This window comes from Abrus precatorius, unplaced genomic scaffold (assembly GCF_003935025.1).
Source record: "Abrus precatorius isolate BTA unplaced genomic scaffold, Abrus_2018 Scaffold9, whole genome shotgun sequence".
Taxonomy (NCBI): domain Eukaryota; kingdom Viridiplantae; phylum Streptophyta; class Magnoliopsida; order Fabales; family Fabaceae; genus Abrus; species Abrus precatorius.
In genome coordinates, this window is record NW_020874439.1 from 18,882,667 (window position 1) to 18,904,228 (window position 21,562).

General features: G+C 33.2%; 2 protein-coding genes across 2 annotated transcripts; one reads left to right on the forward strand and one right to left on the reverse strand.

Moving 5' to 3' along the window:
* Positions 1–6,950: 6,950 nt before the first annotated feature.
* Positions 6,951–7,727, forward strand: LOC113850516 (protein SLE2). Its single transcript, XM_027481080.1, has 2 exons — positions 6,951–7,068; positions 7,549–7,727. The coding sequence occupies exons 1-2, from the start codon at positions 6,951–6,953 to the stop codon at positions 7,725–7,727; spliced, it is 297 nt and encodes a 98-aa protein (XP_027336881.1).
* Positions 7,728–8,939: 1,212 nt separating this feature from the next.
* On the reverse strand, positions 8,940–20,514 carry LOC113849257 (AMP deaminase). The gene is made up of 20 exons (XM_027479025.1): positions 19,863–20,514; positions 18,488–18,660; positions 18,038–18,245; positions 17,696–17,874; positions 17,557–17,608; positions 17,340–17,467; positions 17,046–17,225; positions 16,600–16,667; positions 16,362–16,504; positions 15,611–15,672; positions 13,468–13,581; positions 13,010–13,150; positions 12,482–12,634; positions 12,075–12,128; positions 11,888–11,998; positions 11,630–11,803; positions 11,458–11,538; positions 10,430–10,528; positions 9,595–9,703; positions 8,940–9,442 (listed from the first exon to the last, which is right to left on the reverse strand). The coding sequence occupies exons 1-19, from the start codon at positions 20,221–20,223 to the stop codon at positions 9,635–9,637; spliced, it is 2,550 nt and encodes an 849-aa protein (XP_027334826.1). The 5' UTR covers positions 20,224–20,514; the 3' UTR covers positions 8,940–9,442; positions 9,595–9,634.
* Between the last annotated feature and the right edge of the window lie 1,048 nt (positions 20,515–21,562).

Here is a 21,562-nt window from a genome sequence, read left to right on the forward strand (position 1 = left end):
CAACCTTATTTTAAAATTTGTTAATGAACTATGCATGGGAAGAACCATTTTTTTATGAAATTTTATTCCTTCTATTTTGTGAAATTTTTCATTTGAAATTAAATTTAAGGTGTTACAAGATAAACGATACCTCTATTACCCTTATCCCCGAATGTGAAACTCCTGAACATATTATACATTTTAGACCAATTTCATTATGCAATGTCACTTATAAAATCATTTCAAAAATCTTAATCAATAGAATTAGAGGTTCTCTACCCTACTTAAATTCAGCCAATCAAACTAATTTTGTCCCTGAAAGACAGGGTATAACACCTTAATTCTTTAAGAGCTGACCCATTCCTTTAATAAATTAAAATCTAAAAGTGGCTATATGATGATTAAGCTAGATTTAGAAAAACCCTATGATAGGCTCAAATGGAATTTTATTTAAGATACTATTCAACAAATAGGTTTTAATCATAACTTAACTTATCTTATTTATCAATGTATCTCCTCTCTCTACATGTCCATTAATTGAAATAATAATCTCACTGAAAAATTTCACCATTGTAGAGAAATTAGGCAAGGAGACCCCATTTTCCCTTACCTTTTTGTTCTTTGCCTTGAAAGACTTTCCCATATAATTAAGGATCTAATAAACGGTGGCAATAATCATGTCCCTCTAATATCTTATCTTTGTTTTACTGATGATATTATCCTAGTTACTAAAGCAGATATGAGAAATACTGATGTGATTCCCTTTACCCTATCTGTATTTTGCTCTGCATATGGTCTTTCCATTAATAAAAATAAATCTTCTGTCTTCTTTTCCAGCAATTATGATCCTGTCTTATCCAAAGAGATTAGTCTTAAATTAGGTATTGGTCATTTTCCCATTTTGGTAAATATTTGTGTATTCCCATTAGTCACCTCAAACCTACTAAGCAGGATTTTTCGTTCTTAATTGACAAGATTAGGAAAAAAACTCTCTCTCTGAAAAATGTACTCCTTATCCATGGCTGAAATGGTAACCCTTGACCAATCCTCCATTATGAGCATTCCTCCTTATTTTATGCAATCCATACTCCTACTAAAATATGTCTATAAAGATTTAGATAATATTTGTAAGAAGTTTATTTGAGGTTCTTTAGATGGTAAGAAATGTCGTCTCATTAGCTAGGATAAAGTTTGTAAACCTTAAAAAGATGGGGGCCTAGGATTTAGGAAAACTCATCTTGTTAACCAAGCCTATTTTTTGAAATTGTGCTGGAGGCTCATAACTTCCCCAAATGACTTGTGGGTCCAAGTCCTTTGTAGTAAGTACAAATTTTCTGTTAGTAAGAACCTTGTTTCTGCTACTCACTAGAATTGCTCTCATCTTTGGAAAGGTATTTTATCTGTTTGGCAGCATTTCTATACAGGGCTTGGGTAGATCCTAAAGGATGGACTGACTGCCAGATTTTAGGACAAATGCGTCCATCCCAACCTGAACCTCAAATAGTTTGCTCTCCAATTTATCCCTAACTTTGACTTACATGAACTTATGGCTTTGTTGTCCCAAAATAGCTCTTAGAATTGGCTTAGGCTAGAGTCTCTGCTTCCTGCGCATATATGTGCCTTAATAACCCAAATTAACCCCTTAGTTTTTTATAATGGGCAAGATTTCTTTTTCTAGAGACTCACTAGTAATGGTATTTTTACTGTGAACTATGCTTATAATCTTCTTATGGAAAGTAGTCAATGGTAGACTCCCTACAAATGTTGAACATTTTAATCGTGAAATGACTCATTTTGCTACCTGCTAGAGGTGTAATTTTGCAGTTGAAACTGTTATGCATGTCCTTAGGGACTGCTAGTTTGCCAGACACATTTGGAACCAATTTCTTCTCCTTGAAAGATGGGTTTTATTTTACAGTACAAGGTTGTCTAACTAGCTTGATTTCAATTTGTCCCAATCATATCCTATTTGGAGCCTTTTGTATAGTATAGTGGTGGAACTTGTGGCGTAATAGGAACAATGATTTTCTAAAATTTTCCTCTATCCAGTGAGTCTCTTATTTACAAGATTCGTTCTGATTAAAATATATCAATTCTTGTGGCAAGACTTTGCATGAGGGGTTGCCTTAGTTAGGGATAGAAAGACTCACTAGATGGCATCCTCCAATGAGTAGGCAACTTGAACCCGAAATTGATGATGCAGCAATGGAAAGTTTATTGCAGGCTTTCATAGAACTCTAGCCTTCTACTCCCCCCTGGTTACATAGATTTGGGAGATTTACTAGAGTCTTCATCTTGTCATCTCTAAGAAGATCCACCTAATTTAGATTGAATGTGACTTAAAAGAGGCCATATCCTTAGTTGTTAACCTCCCAAGTTGTAATCATCTTTTTTTATGTAATTAGTGAAGTTAGGAAGCTATTAAGAGAGATTAGGTTTATCATATTCAATCATATTTTGAGAGAAGTCAATCAAAGTGTTGATTGATTGGCTAAATTAGGTGCTAAGTGTGGGTTACCTTTCCTCTATTTTGATGAGGCTCCCTCCTCTTTAGTGCTTTTCCTGAGATTTGGACACTCTATGTAACACCTTAAATTTAATTTCAATAAATAAGGAATTTCGTAAAAATTTTAAATAATAAAATTTCCATTTTCAATCCAAGTTTCATCAAACATTTCAAATAAAGGGAGGTTACAAATTACATCAAACAGTTGCTACAAGACTTATTCAAATACAACAATTTTCAATATAATATCCTAAGTCCTATAGCAGTTCCATCCATCCTTCACCGAGTCTGGTGCTGATCGTCTTGATTATCTAAAAAATGAACGTAAGGGTGAGTACCCTACACTACCAAAACGCAGCAATCAATCATAGAGTCTCACTTCCGAATCATTTAAAATACATTAAAACAAGTATAATCACAATCAGCATTATCTCACAGTACATTTTAATTCCATAATTCACAGCATATTATACCGGTGCTTCACGCCCATTCGCATCATATCATACTGGCATTATCTGCCCCATTTACAGCATATTATACCAGCGTTAGCACACCCTGCTCCATTACAACACATTATACTGGCGTTAGCACGCCCCATTACATGCATGCAACATTCATGCTTCACACTACACCCAATCCACATTTCATTCGCAATATACGGCACTAGGCCGACATTGATTTGAGCACATGACACATAGCCTACAATTATCCATAATACACGGCACCTAGCCCATTTTCATTTGTATTGCACGGCATATAGCGTACATCCAATAGTAGTTCACGGCACGTAGCTTACATTCATTAACATGTCACCATACCCAGTAATTTCCATCCAGTACATATTCTCTCTTCCTCACGCACGATATTCACATGTCACGGCGCATGGCCCTCATCACATTTCACAATCATCTTTCATTCTCTATACGTTTTCTACCTTCTAACTCAACCACAACTCCATATTTAATCAATTACACATAAAAAGAGTAGGGTAGAGTCTCTCCTTACCTTGGATTGATGACTCACACTCAGATTTGACAACGGAAGTATTCTCCACACAGATTTCAGCCTAAAACACATGGAAGAACTCCATGAGAACTCAAGGATACCGAAAAACAGAGAAAAGGGTTGAAAAACAGAAACCCTAACCATTAAAACTCACTTCCAAGCGTTCCCCACACGGATTCAACCTTCAATCAAGCTCTCGAACGGCTTTGGAGGCAATTAATCGGTAGAATAGGGCTTTGGGTCGAGAGGATCGAAGAGATTTGGGAGGGAATTTGAGAAATGAATCTCAAATCCCTAAACCCCCATTTTAAAACCTCTCTGATTGCGACACTCTCACTGCAGTGAGGCATCTCTCGCTATAGCGACGCCCTCTGTCGCCACAGCAAAAATTCATATGAAACTACATCCTGATTTCTGCAGAATCTCGCTACAACAAGATTGCACCCATAAATGCACTCCCCTCTGTCGTTCTCTCGCCACAGCGAGACGTCTCTTGCTACAGCGAGAAGGCGACAGTTCGCCCTTTTCCTCCCAGAGTCCTTTTGCTACCGCGAGAATTCTCCTCACTACAGCGAGAACATCCTGTATCTAGATACTTAGCCTATTTTCAGCCCAATCCAGTCATGCACACATATATATACACATCCATAACAATAATTAATATTATCAAAATTTGGGGCGTTACACTTTAAGTGTCTAGATTTTTAAATTAACTATCTAGTTTGTTTAGTCTTTGGGCTATGAAGCCCGTTCATTAGCAAAAAAAAAAAAATTCAACTTTCATTTATTATTATCAAAACAAAAATAAATTAAAAGAAAGAAGCATGAACAAATTCTAAAAATGCACATCTATAAACAAAGATGTAATGACTCACAAAAAGGATAATAAACACAATAATGCATAGGAAAAATTAGAGTAAATTTTGAGAAATTATTTTTAAATAACAACAAAAATATTTTATTTTATTCTTGTTTCTTAAAAGAATTTTGACTTTTTATTTTTAGAATGGAAAAATTATTTTTATATATATTGTGCCTAAAAAAAGAACTAACATAGTAAGAGTAGAAGTGAAAAAAAATGTCAAATAATAATATAAAAAAAAAATCACACAATCCAAAGAGTTACTTGATAAGATTTTATTAGTGTTTATGATTTAAGGTTTATTATTGTGTTTAGAAAAAGAAATAATATAAAAAATATAAAAAATATGAAAAAAAATTATCAAAACAAAACATAAGAAAAATCACATACTCGAAAAAACAGAAAAAAAATAAAGAAATAGAGAGAACATTACTTGATATGAATATGTTAGGTATTTTTACTTGTTCTCTAATAATTACTTTCTTTTTTTTTATGGCTTTTTTCTAAAATTCTAATCATATTTTTTTTCTCTCAATCTTTTTAAAAATATTTTTTCTTAAAATGTGTGCAACAAAGAGTTATTCTCATAATTTTTGTTTTTATTTTAACTTTCTCATTATTTTTTCTCTTTCTATCCTCTTTCTAAAGATATCTCCTTTTATTTATATTTTCTATTGATTATTATTTGATTAATTATTTTTATCATTATTTTTTAAATTTTTATCTTTTCTTTCATTCTGTATTTGTCAAAAATCACTAATCATTTTTTATCTATCATCATGTCCATTCAGCCTTAAAAGATATACTCATTATCTCTATTTTTTTAGTAATCATATTTTTATCCATGATCATCTTATTGACTCATTTAAACTCTAAAAAATTTAATCGTTATTTTTTATTTTTCTAAATTTTATTTTTCTTTATTATTGTTGTTTATTTAAAATAAAATTTAAGATAAAATTAGCTATTTACAGTTGACTAAAAACTAAAAATAAATAAAAGGTAAGTTTAGATACATTATTTAATTAGATATTCTTTATATAATAATTTATATGATAAATTTAATTTTGTATTTTATTAAAATAAAAAATTAGTTTAATAAATCATGAAAAATATTAAAATAAATTAAAAACTTATAAAAATCATAAATTATTTTTATAAACCGTTGATAAACTCCTGAATAAACTCCAAATTTACATATAAAAAAATAACATTTGTAAGGAACTCGGTAATCTATATATATGCGACACTTAATCACATGAATATTTTGTCACATTAATAATTCTATCACACTTTATTACCAAACTTTGGTAAAGACTAAAAATAAAAATAAATAATGACAGACTTAAATTGTACATAATGATGCTTTTAAAAACAATAAATAAATAAAGTATCACTTTAGGAGACTAAATTTATAATTATTCTTGTGTTATCTAACTCAATTTTAAAGTTTAATTAGTAATAAAGGTTGCTCTCTTGTTATTGCTGATTTCCGAGCTCAATTCATGAAGTTTAAGGATTAGATTTATTAGAATTTCTCATTGTAGTTTTCATAAATAATATTTTGTTTCCTTACTTTATTACTATAAGCTTTTATTAAATAGATTAGAATGTCTAAATCGAGAAAAAAAAAATCATTTACGTTTTATATATGGATATAGATAGATAGTTCTGCAAGGAGAACGAAAAGTCCATATAACCTGGATTTCTTCTTAAACTTGAAGGTCAATTTAAGTCGGTAAGATCGTCTTTTGGCTTAATGCTAACCAAAATTTCAAGATTGTGATTTTGATGACTTAAATGAGTATAAGATGTATCTCACAAAAAACATTCTCGCGTAAAATACTCCATCGTTGACACTTTATCAATATTGACAAAAACAAAATGTCTGCTTTTACTATGACTCATAACTTTGTTACATGTCTTAAATATTAACCGAATGCTTATCCTAAGAGTGTTCCAACTGAATAATCTATTCTACAATAATTAATAACGATGAGAAAAGGACCCCAATTGCATAAACAACGCAAAAACTGGTTTAATTTACAGTAGCAGTAGCACCTGAAGATTAGTGAAATAAACGCTAGAGACAACCGCAACCGAGCAACTATGGCGAGAGTTCACTGTGCTCTACACAGTTGGTACGTGTCATTTCGAGAGTTACAGCACCTGCGTGTCTTCATTCTTCTTTAGCCGCGTCTGTGTCACACGTGTCGATGCATGGCAACTCCTACTGTTCCATTTTCACCTGTTGTCAGCTTCTGAGTTTTTCCTCTAATAATAATAATATTTTAATTTCAATTCAATCTTTAAGTTGAATGTAAATGATTAAAAATAGTAAAATTTTATTAAAAATTATTTTTAATATAAATATATTTTTTGATAAAATTTTATTGTTTTTAAATACTTGAATTCTACTATTGGGGTTAATAATATTACATGCATATGAATTACGAAGCATTAATTATATGCCACATTTCTTTTCTCTATATAAAGCCTCAAACCCTCCGTTGCTGTACATATCTTTGAGCACAAACCAAGTTAACATAACCATCATATCCATCAAAGTGTAGAGAGAATCTGTTAAGTGTGAGAAACATGGCATCTCGTCAACAAAATCGACAAGAACTTGACGACAGGGCAAGGCATGGAGAGACTGTAGTTCCTGGTGGCACTGGTGGCAAGAGCCTTGAGGCTCAGGAACACCTTGCTGAAGGTTATCATCAATCTACAAAATATTAACCTTAATTTTTTCACACGGTCATACTTAAACTTTTTACATTCATTTTACACATCATTGAGTCTCTTTTTAGTATCTTTTCATCATTATTTGCCACTTGTTGTATTTATTTCTTTTCCTCATTTATTATTGAGAAATAAACATATACATTTTTTATGATTTTTTTCTAAATTTCTTACATTATAAAAATTGTAACAAAATAATTTGTGTAAGACTATTATTATACTTCATTATTTCATTTATTTTTACATCATTATTATTCGTCATATTTAGTATCATCTTATTATATTCTTTTATTTCCCAAGATATATATACATTCTAGAAGCGTGAAAATAAATCATTTTCATACATGTCGCTCTTTTAGAATTTATTTTTGTTTTGGTATTTCTTTGCCAATAACTGTTTGACTTTGGATTCTGGGGTTTGTTTGTTTTGGTGATTGTGTATATGTGAAAGGGAGGAGCAGAGGGGGCCAAACAAGGAAGGAGCAGCTAGGAACAGAAGGGTATCAAGAGATGGGGCGCAAGGGTGGGTTGAGCACAATGGACAAATCAGGAGGAGAGCGTGCTCAAGAGGAGGGTGTTGACATCGATGAGTCCAAGTTCAGGACTGGTAGTAAGAATCAGAACCAGTGATCATATCACACCGTTTAGTACCACCTGGGTAGTGTGTTCTTAATATTATGCTAGCTAAAATATGTATTGTCCATGTTTCATGAAGTAGGAAAGAATGGCTTATGACGTTATATGTAGTTAGGGAAAGTGTCACTGTGTGCTGTGTAATAAATAAATAGCTAGCATACGAGTCAATGTTTAGTGTTTTAAGGTTGGTAGTTTTAGGTTTGAGTTTTTGTATGGGTGTCTCTTATGGAAGTGATTGTGTACTGGGGCATGGCTCTAGCCTTCTAGAACGTGAACGTGTATGCCCTTTGTTTTGCCTCCATTTCCGTGTAATATGTAAGTGCGTAATGACTATGTCTAATATTAGAATATAATCGTCTTATATATTTTAACTTCAATCGTGGCAGAAACGATTTACATAGTTGCTATACTTGTTGCAACTCCAATTTAATTTTCTAGTGTCCATGTTTTGATAAATGCAATTGAATGCAACTTGCTTCTGCGAAATAGTAAAATAAATTTGATCTTTTGATTTTCTTGACATATTGCTTTATTAGTAAGAATATATGGTCGACGAAAATCTCTTTTATGGTCTAGTTTATTCAGATGAAGGGAGTTTGCTTGGGTAATAAAGTGAGCGTCGCCTTGAAGTAAATTAGTTCCGAGTTAGAATTTTAGGTAACTTTAAGATAATAACTATAGTTTAAATGTTTTTAAAAATTCTCAAAATGATATTTTGTTAAATTGTCTTAATGTAATTTTTGTCTTAATTTTCTTGTTAGTGTACGAGTCGCCATGGAATGATCATGATGAGTCGCCTCGGGGAAGAGGGTTATTTGCCTAGGGCTTAATCGGCCTTGGTGCTACAAAATCTAAACTTCTTTAGTCTTTACCTGAGCAAATTATACCAAATTGTTGAGGTTAGCCTTTACTGTTATGGGTTTGATCTCAGGAAGTATCTTCAACTTGGTGTTTTTGCATTCCTGATCCTCTTTAACAGTTTATTTACAACAGACTGTTCAATTCCTGTTGGTCTTTACCGGACCGAGGAATATTTTATCCTACCCTACGACATTTTGGGGTAAGTGCGTCATTTTCATTGCATGGGTGTGTAAATACATCATCCAGAAAAGGATGAAACGTTTACCGATTTGGATCAGTATAATTTAATTGAAGTTTCATTAACGCATCATTAATACATCATTAAAAAAACATGCAAAAATGCTGAGACAATATACTTTCCACACTATACCTCAACGTGTAATTCTGAGAACCCGCTCTTCGTAGTGTTTACGCACATTAGACGCTTCCTCAACGCAAAACACATGCACTTAGAATATGAACGGCAAAACTAATATGGCACCCCGTCTGTCATCTCTGAAGTGCACTATATATATGGATAAACAATGGGAATCAAAATTTAGGGAGAATCCCTCTCCCTTCAAAGGATATATCATATCTTATATTACTAGCATCAACGCGCATCATCATTTGCTTGATGCATGAAATTATTGCTAACCCTAATAATTTTAACCCAGGCCCAAAATACAAGAAAACATTTTCCCAGGGCTATGTTGATTTCTAGCCATAAACCTTTCGATGCTCAAGATCTGATCTTGCCGATTATCTATATTATGTATCTGGTTTATATCGTCAAACCAGTGCTATGATGTCTTCAGCCTTAGTATATATCTCTGATGCAGGATGGATTTGAGGAATTTACCTTCTACCTACAAGTGAGCAGATTCAGTTAACTTTGACGCAAGTCAGGAATCACCAAATTCTAAAAAGAAAACCAAGAGAACCTGCACCACGCAACCTCGAAAAAAAAAAAAAAAAAAAGAAACGGAACAGGATAGAAGGAAATGGAACATTTCACAACCTTCATTTGTTCATGTATGAAATACATGCCTCTGGCCAAATTATTTCTCGACCACATCAGGAATTATGGCTTTGCCCAAATAAACTTGTTGCATCTCCTCTCTCCAAATCTGTAAGGACAACAATCATACAGTGTGATTCTCCTTCAACCGATCACATAATCAAGAAAATACTTTCAGGTTTAAAGAATAATTTTGTCCTTCCGATCTCCAATAAACGTTTTGGTCCCTATAACATATTGTATTTGTTCCTATATTTTCACGTAGTTTTTGGTCCCAAACGTTGAGTATCAAACCAATACCTGTAACTTATTCAGGCTTAAGTCCTAATAGTGTCCATAAATCAAAAGTGGATCATATTTTCCAAGAAAGATTGGTCCCTATAGTTATTGAGGTGGTAGTCCTTGGGAGACCAAAACCTCAATAATACCATGGAGCTATAAGGACTGATACACAAGGAAAGAAGTATTAAGTATGTTGAACTCACGGGAAAAAAACTACAGGGACCAAAATTTATTTTAAACCATTTTTTATATACAAATTTATCGACAAGAAAAAGGTCTTGTAAACATACGCATTAGAACAAATCAGACAGAAAAACTTCTAAATAGAAAGTAGAAGCAGTTACACTTTCTGATTTAAGTATTAACATAATTTAATAGAAAGTAATAAATATTATTTCTAATTCCTTAACAATCCCAATTTGTTTATGCAGTATATTTCCACCACACATGAAAAGAAATCAAGAATAATTAATAAATTCAGAATCGCATGAAAAATTAACAGCTAGAACAAGTTAAATTATAATTTAGCCATAATCAAAAAACAAACCCATACCGTATCCCGGAATTCCAACCGGATGTGCGGAACATTTGTTCTCTGAATGTCATTTCCATTTGGCCCACTCTTGTAGTACCCCTTACCAATCCAATGTGACTAAAACAAGAAACTGATCAGTTGAGAACAATTTAAAAACACATCTATTTTTTTCAAATAGCAAGAGGTTTGCATTTATATAAACATCTCGTATGATCACATGACATCATTTCATATTATCTCAAAACACTAAGGAAGAATATGGATGATTCATATAATAACCCAGACTTTGGATTCAAACTATCATTTCATTTTAATCATTAAAAAAAAGTAAAGAAAAAGTTCAGTTTACACTCTCCAACTTAGGATCATGAGCATTCTGGTCCTCAAACTCAAAAACATGCAATATAATCCCCCATTCCCTCAACTTCCTAAAGTATGCACTTCAATCCTCCATACATTAACAAATATTGCCACTTTTGTTAAGTTTAAAAAGCAAGGTGCACTAGAATCTAGTTTGGAAAGCATAATTATATTATTCCCATGAAGAATTAGGCACAACAAATGGTCAGATGACTTCAGCATGGTAATTTCCATTTATGTTAGACAGAAATTTTTACAGAAGGACTAAAATGCACACTTGAGAATGTTTGGGGATCTTGTTTCACATTGTTGAGCTGGAGAGTTGGACGGGAAAAATTGGAGTTTTACCGGTAAAAATATAGATAAAACTTTTAAGTTTCAAAAACTTCACAGCTAACATGGAGTTCACTATCCCATGTTCTGTCCTAGATTTAAATAAATAATTTATAGGAGGTTCTAGAAAATATTTTATCAATCTTTCATCAAAATAATTGTGTCAAAATTATGTGAATATAAAATCCTGACTAATAAACACTCAACAAGAATACAGTACAGTACAATAAGAAAATCATATTAAATATTTTATCCATGTGCACTGAATTTATGTCAGGATATGAATAAAATACTCAATTATGCCTTGAGGATAGAGGATTTCATTCACAAGAGACTCAGGATACATAATGTACCTTTAAAGCATGTGAGAAACCTGATTGATAAACTGAATTACGAGCAATCTCACATAAATCACATGAGCTCAACTTCCACACCTATAAAGGAAGAATTATGGAATTATGTTGAGTCTTCTGACAAACCACATTGTCTGTTTATATGTCATACAGAGAGAGAGGGATATCTCACAGATGCAGCTATGCTATATTCTTCAACCAATGGTTCCTTTGTTAAGTGAATTTGGAGTGGATCATCAGTAGAAAGTGACACATTCAAGCCCCGTAAGAAGAACATGGGAAAAGGATTCCGATGGTAGTCTAAGAATAGTGAGTTATTGCTCAAAGGAGACATTGCCAGCCCAATCTAATAGAAGATAGTCAACTAAAATTAGTTACAGTAGGTATCACAAGTTCACAACCAAGTCATCAGTTGAAAAAAGGGCCATACCTGGGCTAAATAATATAAATATTGAAGCACAGGAGATTTTCTCAAATTGATTCCATGTGCAATGTTGTGAGCCGTGAGAAAGGTTGCAGCAAGGTGATCAATATCACCAGCCTAAAGCCAATAAGAGGCATCAGGTCTCCTCACACAATAAATTAACAAATAGACAGAAAATATATTTCAATAATACCTCTCCAGCGTGCGGACGGAATTTGATTGTTGTCATTCCCTTTGATTCACGAAGCTGAGAAATATTTATATTTTGTTATCTTTGGTGTGCAAAACAGAGCATAAAAATTCAAGTACTTGTGATGAAGTTATGCAGAAAATTCTTGGATTACATATTTTAAGTATTCTATGGTCACTAGAAACAAGGATATCTAAAAGATTATATTAAGAGACTGCTAATATTAGTATACTGTGATTTGAGAAATATGCAATATACACTATTACGAGAGATTAAGAACAGACCCACCCAATGTTAGTTCTTTCCCATAATCAATAAGGTGTTTTTTTTTTTTTTTTTTTAAAGAGTGAATAGCTTAGCACCCAGAAATTGATACAGAAATGTAAATATTCTAGAGAAAAACTACATACCTTGTTTAATGTGTAAAGATTTGCATAACAGTAATACACATAGTATGAATACGCTGGATTGAATACATTAGTCCACTGTGCAGGTGTGGGCATGTGTTTTGTTGGCCGTCTTTCAGGTTTGCTTTCATCATCCACCAAATCCAACCCAACAACCTAAAAAAATCTAGAGATTTAATACTATATCGTACTGGAACAAAGCAACTGCAAAATCAACTTCAGCAATGCATTGTTTTAGTCATTTCAGCACTCAACAAAGGTAACTGACTAGTTTTAAAGACAGAAGTCCTTCAGCATATAAAAATTAGAGTCAGTACCCTTACAGTCCTCCAAAAATTGTGTCATCAGTTGGGTCCTCCATTGATGAATATACATCAAAATATCAAACTGGTTCCTTTTCAATGGTCAATTTAGTTTAAAAAATGACAAGGATATTTTCGAAATATTTATGATGAGGACCAAACAAATGACACTTCATATTGGAGGACTGAAACTGGGTGTTTAAAATGTATATGTAAAGGAATAACACACCTGTTTCAAGAAAACGTGCAGCTGAGGATGTGAATCGGGGTCAACAGTAACCTCAAAAAGTGGAATAAAAATATTATCAAGCATGTTCTGGAATGATGTCACAATTCCCATTTCTTTGTATACATTGTACAATCGTGGAAGCTGCAAAACAGATTTTATAAGAACTACCATCAATTGCTAACACTGTAAATTTTATGAGCAAACTAAGCCATAAATGAAAAAGTTCCCCAAAATTCTAAAAGAAAAGAAATTTAGCAGTCTCAAGAGGAAGATCAAGACAATTATTTGCAGAATTGGAGCCATGTTTAGCTTCTTATAATATGAAGCTGAAAAATGTTAAATTGACAACTGATGAGACTTCAGAGTACTGATTTATGGAAGAAAACTAAGAAATATTAAAAATCGTTGCTATATCAATATGAGAAATATCTGTGATCTAAACAAAAACTAAAGAATACCTGAATCAACCAAACAACATTCTCGCTGTACAAATCATTATTCACTATCCAACTTGCTAGTTGGTCCCACTCACTTTGCTTCCTACCATATATTGATATTCTATATTCAGCCATCTGTGAATAAATTGGATACAGAGAGACATAAGTTAACAAACATCTAGGAGTGGATAAGCAATCAAAAATAACAATCAAGAAATGGCAAATTATTGTCAACAACCGAGAATTGTACATTAGGTGGCAAAATGGGAAACTATTACAAATACCAAATTATACAGCTTCTACATCCAAAAGCAGAAAAAAGGAAATAATGCCTTAATTGGTTACTACTACAAAGGTTGAAAAGCATTAATAATAGCTTATATAAACATAAACATAAGAGCTTCTATAAATATAAACCTCCCTACCTACACTATAATGCTTCTGAATCTAACCAGGAAAATCATAGCAAGTGTAATGAACACAAATGCTGAGCCTTAAGAAATCTTTTTCACCAATATCAATCAAAAAGAAAATATAAATAGATCTTTTCTCAATATAATAACCAAGTGTCTTGAAACTTCATATGCTTTGATTATTATATGATGTTGAATTTCTTTCATTCAGATAGTATCTTCTAAATTTTTAGTCAGAAGAGCACTTCATCCGAAAGGAGCACTAGACAGCACCCTACCAAGAAGAGCACGCTTGGATTGTCCTATACATCAAATTTGTTATTCAGAGCCAAAATTTGATACTGCTATCACCCTTCATCAGCATCTAGGTTTCCGTGTTTTTCCCAATTCTCAGATTTTGCATTTTCAGGCCATTATCAAACTCGGCATCAGGATTTGACAATTCCAATCCAATGTCCCACACTATAACACATCACCAGACTAAACTCTGAAACACATTAGCCAACATAGTTTCTCACACTTCTGAACATCATTATTACAGCATTGCTCAATCTGTCAAGACCAATATTTCCAGGGCCATCAAAGCCTGCACACAGGGCACGCCCCTATATTATTATTCTTGCATATGGACCATACATCCACACATATTGTTGCCTAGACACAATTACGTGACATCATCTATGTGTCAGTACCATAGTATCCATTAGCCGCACACTACAACATTAGTAAGGGGTACACCACTGCCACATCAACACCCAGTCAGCATTACATTAGCACACTGACCTTTATTCCTAGGTTCATGATCTTCCTAAATGCTAACATGCATTGTAGGGCTCAGTTTTAATGTGGGTGATTATGTGATGGTAAGAAAACATTTCAACCTTCACCCAACATACTTGTTTAAATAGTTTTATGTTAGAGCTATTGGGTCTTACCTATTTTAGTTAAATCCAAGTCTAGTGCATTTAAACCCAAAGCAAAACAATCACCAATTATTGAAACAGTTGCAACTAAATTTGTTTGGTAATGACTTAAATTCAATTTCAAATATGGAGGACACAAGACTGGGGCACATTTCAACCGCCCTAATTGTCTCTCAGTTGTTTCAAGTCTCAAATCTTCTTAATTTCCCAAAGTTGCTAGAGCCCCTGCATTGTCAAATATGAAGATGATGGCAACTCTTCCTCTCCATTTTGTCAAAACTTCACAAAGTCAACAGATGTCTGTTTCATATACTACATCAAACCCGGAGGATGATTTTCATAATTTCATTAACTGGATTCAACCCTCATTGAATCTTTTTGTCTTGACTTTGTGAATGAAAGTTCTTCTCATTGAGGGAAAATGTAGATTAAACAATATATTTGTTATTTCATTAAGGGTTTTTAATTTTGTAGTCACAGTTTTCAATTAGGGATTCAATGTTGTTGAATTTTATTCAAGGATTTTATTCTATTTTGAATTGCTTTATCCTAACTTAGAATGAGGATAGTTCATGTGGGTGTTTGGTTGTTTTGCATATATAAATAAACATCCAATGTAAATATTTGAGACACCATTGATTATTATACATAATATTGAATTCCTACATTCAAAGAATATATGATATTTAAGTCAAAAGAGCACACTCTGACCCTAGGGCAGTACTTTAGAATTAATTATCAAGAGACTAGCCTGCCAAGAGAACTCTCAGACTGTTATACATAACTGACATGTTAGAAAAAAATGCATGCCAGGATTTAGGAATGCACCTGATATTTACTGGCAGCAAGATCAGAAAACACTTGCTTTGTCAGCTCACCAAGAAAACGTCCTATTCAATGCAATAAAATAGTAATAGCACATGTAAGTCGTGATGCTTAGAAATTGAAGACAACTAACACAAATTATAAACTCAAGCAATATAACAATTTGATAATAATTAGAAGTATTTCATTCCAAGTCTTCCCATTTTTGCTTCTCCCACTACTTTATTAATCCACAGGTTGCAATATCTTAAAAGCAATATAAAACTGCTTTCAAAGCTGAACATGACAGTTTGAAATTCTAAAATTCAAACATATATATACATACATACTACATATTTCAAGCAATGTCACCCTCCTACAAGAATAAGCTATATATATTAACATTCAAATTATAATTTTAGTCCCTCTACCTGACTTCCTTTTTCTTTTAGTCCCTCTATGAAAATTTTTATATTTTGATTCTTACATAAAAAGAAATTACAAATTGTCCTCCCACCATTTATTAAAGTAATAATGGAATTAATGTATTTTCATGCAAGAGCCAACCACTAAAAATATGATATGTCATGTAAACAAAAAAACAATATGTCAAGTAGGGATCAAAATGTAGAGTTTTTATATGGAGGGACCAAAATAACATACATGGATTAAAATGAAAAACAATGTCAAGTGTAGGAACCAAATTGAATGTGTATAAAAGTAAAGACATAGGGGTGATAGAACTTTGAGTGTGTTATAACCCAAAATAAGTTACCTTGAATGAGATTATCCTGCTTCAGAAATATCTCCCTAAGCCTACTTTGACCACAAGGATTGTATTTAAGATTGAACTTGTCAAAGCGATGAAATGTACTCTTGTCTGCGTGTACATCCAAAAGGTCAACATTGAGATCATATCTGTTAAAGAAGAGTTAAAAACAAGATTAATTACGGAAACTTACTGCTAGCCAATTTCAATTATAATTATAACAGAAATTACAAAAATTTGTTACCCGGTTAAATCCAAACTCTCAAAAACCTCTTTCAAGGTCAGATATGTCCCATCTCGAAATATTACAACCTGAGAAGTTAAAAGCGTACATGATATGGTAAGCAATGCACATCAGCTTCATAAAATATAATTCACATAAATCTACAATTAAAAAGAGAAAATAGCATAATTCAAATGATATATACTTCTGCAAGTGACGACAGTGGACCAATCATTTTAAGCATACTAGTAACATTTCCTAATTCATTCACAGGTTGCAATACTATAATCTAAACTAAACTACTACATTCAATACTCATTAAAACATGCCCAAATTTAAATGACTAAAAAAAGCCTAATTTGTGGCTTATCTCTTCTGCTATACAGTTGAATCACAACATTGAGAGGACGTAAAGGGTTACTGCTCAGTATGGTACAGCACAGCAACAAAGAGATCCAAAACATCACCTCATCAGGCTCTTTCCTCAACTTTGACTTTATGAATCTTAAAAGGTGCTTCTGATTCATGCATGCTGAATGGTGGACATGTGTATCAACTTTTCTAACATTATAGAAGTCCCGATGTGGTGCACTTTTCTGAGCAAGAAATTCTCTATCCGCATTCAGCATCAAATGAAGATTGAATTTCTGAACAAATTGTCAAACAACCACTTGATTCTTATATGTAATATATGTAATTGAAAGTCAAAATACAAGCATAGGCTGCAGCTTAAATATTCACTAAATTAGACATGTATTTACTTGTTCTAGAAGATTAAGCCGATGATGGCATAAAGTTCTGATATTTCCCGCTGCTATGACTCGAAGTATCTGATGAAGATCAGTGAAAAAGGTAGTTGCATCAGCAACAGGAAAAAGCTCTTCTTTGGCTGCAAGTATCAGGCAAATGAACATAAGAATCCCACCTTGAATGATAAAATTACCAAGTTTACTAATAACAAACTCCTTTGTCACTTACAGTCTCTATCTGGATATACATGAATAACCCCATCTTGCATTTCAAAGTAATGCTGTAGCACAACAGAAATATTAATTTAATCACAGCAGGATATAAAGTAGGAAGATCCAAGTATTCATAGGTGCGAGAAAAAACTCACATCAGACTTCCCTTCAGGGCTGTAAAAGAATGGCTCTGGGTTAGGTTTGGGAGTACTAGGATCAGATATAACTTCTTTTTCCCATGGAGCAACTGCTTCTCTAAATACATATCTTTTTCTCATTTCGAGGCATTCTTGAAGAACTATGTAAGCATCAACTTCATCCGGTGACGGAGCCTCTAAACAGAAAATATAATTAAGTTTGCTATATGATTATCTAGAATTGCAATTATTGTCATCCAAACAGTGTTTGAAGGTGATGGATTCCATGCATGCTGAGAAAATACATTAAAAGCAATTTATTTTTACTCAAGAGAATGAGCAACATTTCATAGTTCATACCAATAGGAGTAATATTCAATCTTGTAAAAGTTTCTTGCTCTGGCCCTTTCCTCAAAATGTCAGCTGCTATTGGGTCAGGCTGCACACCATGCAGGTCACCAGAAACACTATGAGAACGGATCATACTTGAAGCAGCAATCGCCATCTGCTCTCCATTAGCATTAACATGATTAGGTAAAGTCTCATATGGATTTTTACCTTCTGGCCCCTGCATACAAATAATTTCAAATTCAACATCAGAGATCATTTAAACTTTTTACTTTAGTGAATATAGAACACTGCATCCTTTTATGATTGAAGCATAGCAAAAGTCTAACGGGAAAAAGCTAGATTAAGTCCAAAGCCAGGGCAAGGAAGCATTAAGAAAGGACGGAAAGAGAGACAGAGAAAGCTACTTGTCATTTCAACAGTAATTTTTTTTTATATATGTAGAATATCAAATACACTTACAACATTTCCATTTGTGTGCAGATATGCAGTATCCAGTTTAGTTTTGTCTATCAGATTATCTTCATCGTCTGATCCTTCTACACTCTCAAAGGCACTAGCACTTGCAACTGGAGACTTGGGAGAAGTTGGTTTTAAAAGACTTCTCTTAAAGGAACCAGATTGTGCAGATTTTCCTGTCAGAAACATATCTTAGTATGGGGAAAAAAATTAAGATGAACATTATCAATGGAGAGTTCTTGTACTAGTACAGGTAGAGAGTCAAAAAGATGTGTAGTATAATACAAAAACATGTTGATTTTACCACAAGATTTACCCTAGAACCATTCCACAGTTAAAAACAGGAAAGAATGTGAAGGATATCTTAATTCTGGGCACATCGCAAAGGCATATCAGCAACAATTGAAGAAAACAAATATAGCAGTAAAGAAAAGGATGATCTTCCAAAAATGTATAGTTGAAATCCTTGCTGGTTTATCGGAGGAATATGGTCAAAGAAGATTGACCCACTGTGAAATTATTCAAGGGGAATAAGATTTTTCAGTCTGTTAATCATTCCAATGCTTCAGTTTATTTCCCTTGTCCTTCCTTCTCTCTTTAATTTTCATTTTCCATTTGACTTCTGTTTTATTCACTGGAACCTGCTGCACCTCATACTTTTTTACGCTTTACTGAACAATTATAAGTTTGGATGTTAAATCATATCATATCCGTAGAGGTCCATGCTAGCTCAAACTCTCCAACAGGTAAAATTCTTTAAAAGCACAAAAAGATTCATAAATAAATTCCGGACAACTAGAGTTGAAAATAGGTCAAGCAGTTCGGGTCTTTAAACTTCAGATGTCTAAATTGTTAGGAGACTTATCTACAGCCAGTAATATTCTGACTCCTTAATTTATTTGCTTCCCTACTAAACTCTGTTTTATAAATCAAATAACACATTAATCAAAATTAATGATTTAGATAATCCTTTCCCCTGTCCTGTGAACTTTTCTGTCAGTCATATACATTACAGAACTGAAACAACCAAAAACTGTATCAATTATAGGATACACGATCAACAAATAACAAGGGAATCAATTCCTTCCAATTCATTTGAAATTGACTTCAATTTCTCCAATTACACCACGAAAGGAAGAACTCCACACTCCTTAAATAGAAAGCCTACACATTGTACACAATCCAAGCAGCAAAAACCGATCATCAAAGGTCAAAACACTACCGAACACGATTCAACACCAGATAGCTGCCAGATTGTAGCTCAACTCACTGCTCTAACAAAAGCAATCTCAATAAAACAATCAAAAGAAAAATTCACATAAACAATCCTTGATTAAACCCGAGATCATCACTCCGGTGAAAAGTTTCAGCACGATACCTTCACGGAGCGTATGAAGCCGCGGCAACCCTGCCGGAATCCCTTCAACATGCACCGGCCCGTTCCGCTTCTCATCCCCGTCGAACACACCGGAGATCGCCGTGACGTCCGGCAAAGACGCCGAGCCGCGCCGGTACCCACCGTTGCCTCTTCTCCTCGAGCCGCCGCGGCGCTTCTTCAAATGCGGCGGCGGCGATTCACCGTCGGAGGCGCCGCCATCCTTCTCCCTCTTCCTCTCGACGGTGCGCGCGAACTCGAGCAGCTGCGCGAGAGTCTTGCGGTGCATATAGTACGCCGACACGGCGACGACGGATGCTCCGACGAGCGCTGCCAAGGCCAAATGCACCGCGGGAGCGTCCATGATCGTTCTCTCTATCTCTCTCCTCGCCAAGTTTCTCTCTCTATAACTGAATCGTTCTCTGTTGCTCCTTTGCGAAACGGAATGGGAGCGTGGAAGTGGCGAAGAGAAGAAGAAAGAAAAAAAGGGGATAAAGAAAAACCCTACTAAACAGTGAGTGAAACTGTGAAAGTGCTGTTATGCTAATGAATAATGATATATTGGCACAAACACTGAGTAAGCTCTGTGTTAAATGGAGACAAGTGTGGCTCTCTCTCCGCTATTTATACACAAACGACGCCACAGGACGTGTATCCCTGATACCTCTCTATCTCTATCCAACTTTCTTATATTACTTTCTCTTTCCGCATTTAAGAAACAATAATTATTTTCACCAATTTTATAAAAGATAAATATCAATCAGTATCTTAAAATAGCAATTGTTAAAGTATAAAAATAGAATAATTTGTTAAAAATATACTTACTTTTGTAATTTTTAATATATTTTAACATTTTAATAAGCATTTATTATTTTTTAACTTTGTGGAGCAAAACCTTTTTGTAAATTGTATGTTTTCCTTTTGTTCCCAGATTTCACTTCCAGCTTTTTGCTGGTGCGAGGGGATGGGGGTAAAAAGTAGCTATGGAAATGGAAATGGAAATGGAAATGGAAAAGGATAACGTGAGTTGGAGCCACCTTTTTCATAGGTGTAACTTTTATCAACTTTTCAGATGCTGCTTGGGTTTTTTCTATTTTTTTATTAACTTTCATAGGTGACATTGTTTTATAAATTAATTTTTATATTTAAAAGACTTTTATTTGATTGTTGTTCTTTTAATATCACTAAAAATTAATTATGTTTAAACACAATTTTAAATATTAACGTTAATGTTTTCCATTCGTGTAAAAGTTAATCTTAGCCATTTTTCTTTATAACAAGATTTTATTCTTATAACAGTTATTATATTTGAAATTAGATCTTAAAACAAATTATTGATATTTAGTTTCTAACAAATTAAACACAAAAAAATTAGTTATGTTAAGAACGGAGTTGACTTATAAAGTTTTAATTTAGTGTTACCATGTATTTAACAGATGATATATTTTTACTTTAGTCAATCTATAATATTTAAAAGTGAAAAAATAAATAAATACTAAAATAAAACTTTTGATCTCTATAAAATTAATTATATTTATATTGACCTCTAAATAAATTTTATTAAGATTTAGTTTATAATAAATTAATCAAGTAAATAATTAGTCTTTATCTACAATTTTTGCATTGAGTTAATAGAGATTCAACCTAATATTGAGTATATCATTGTTTAATCAGAATAAAATTAAAAATTTTAAAATTATATC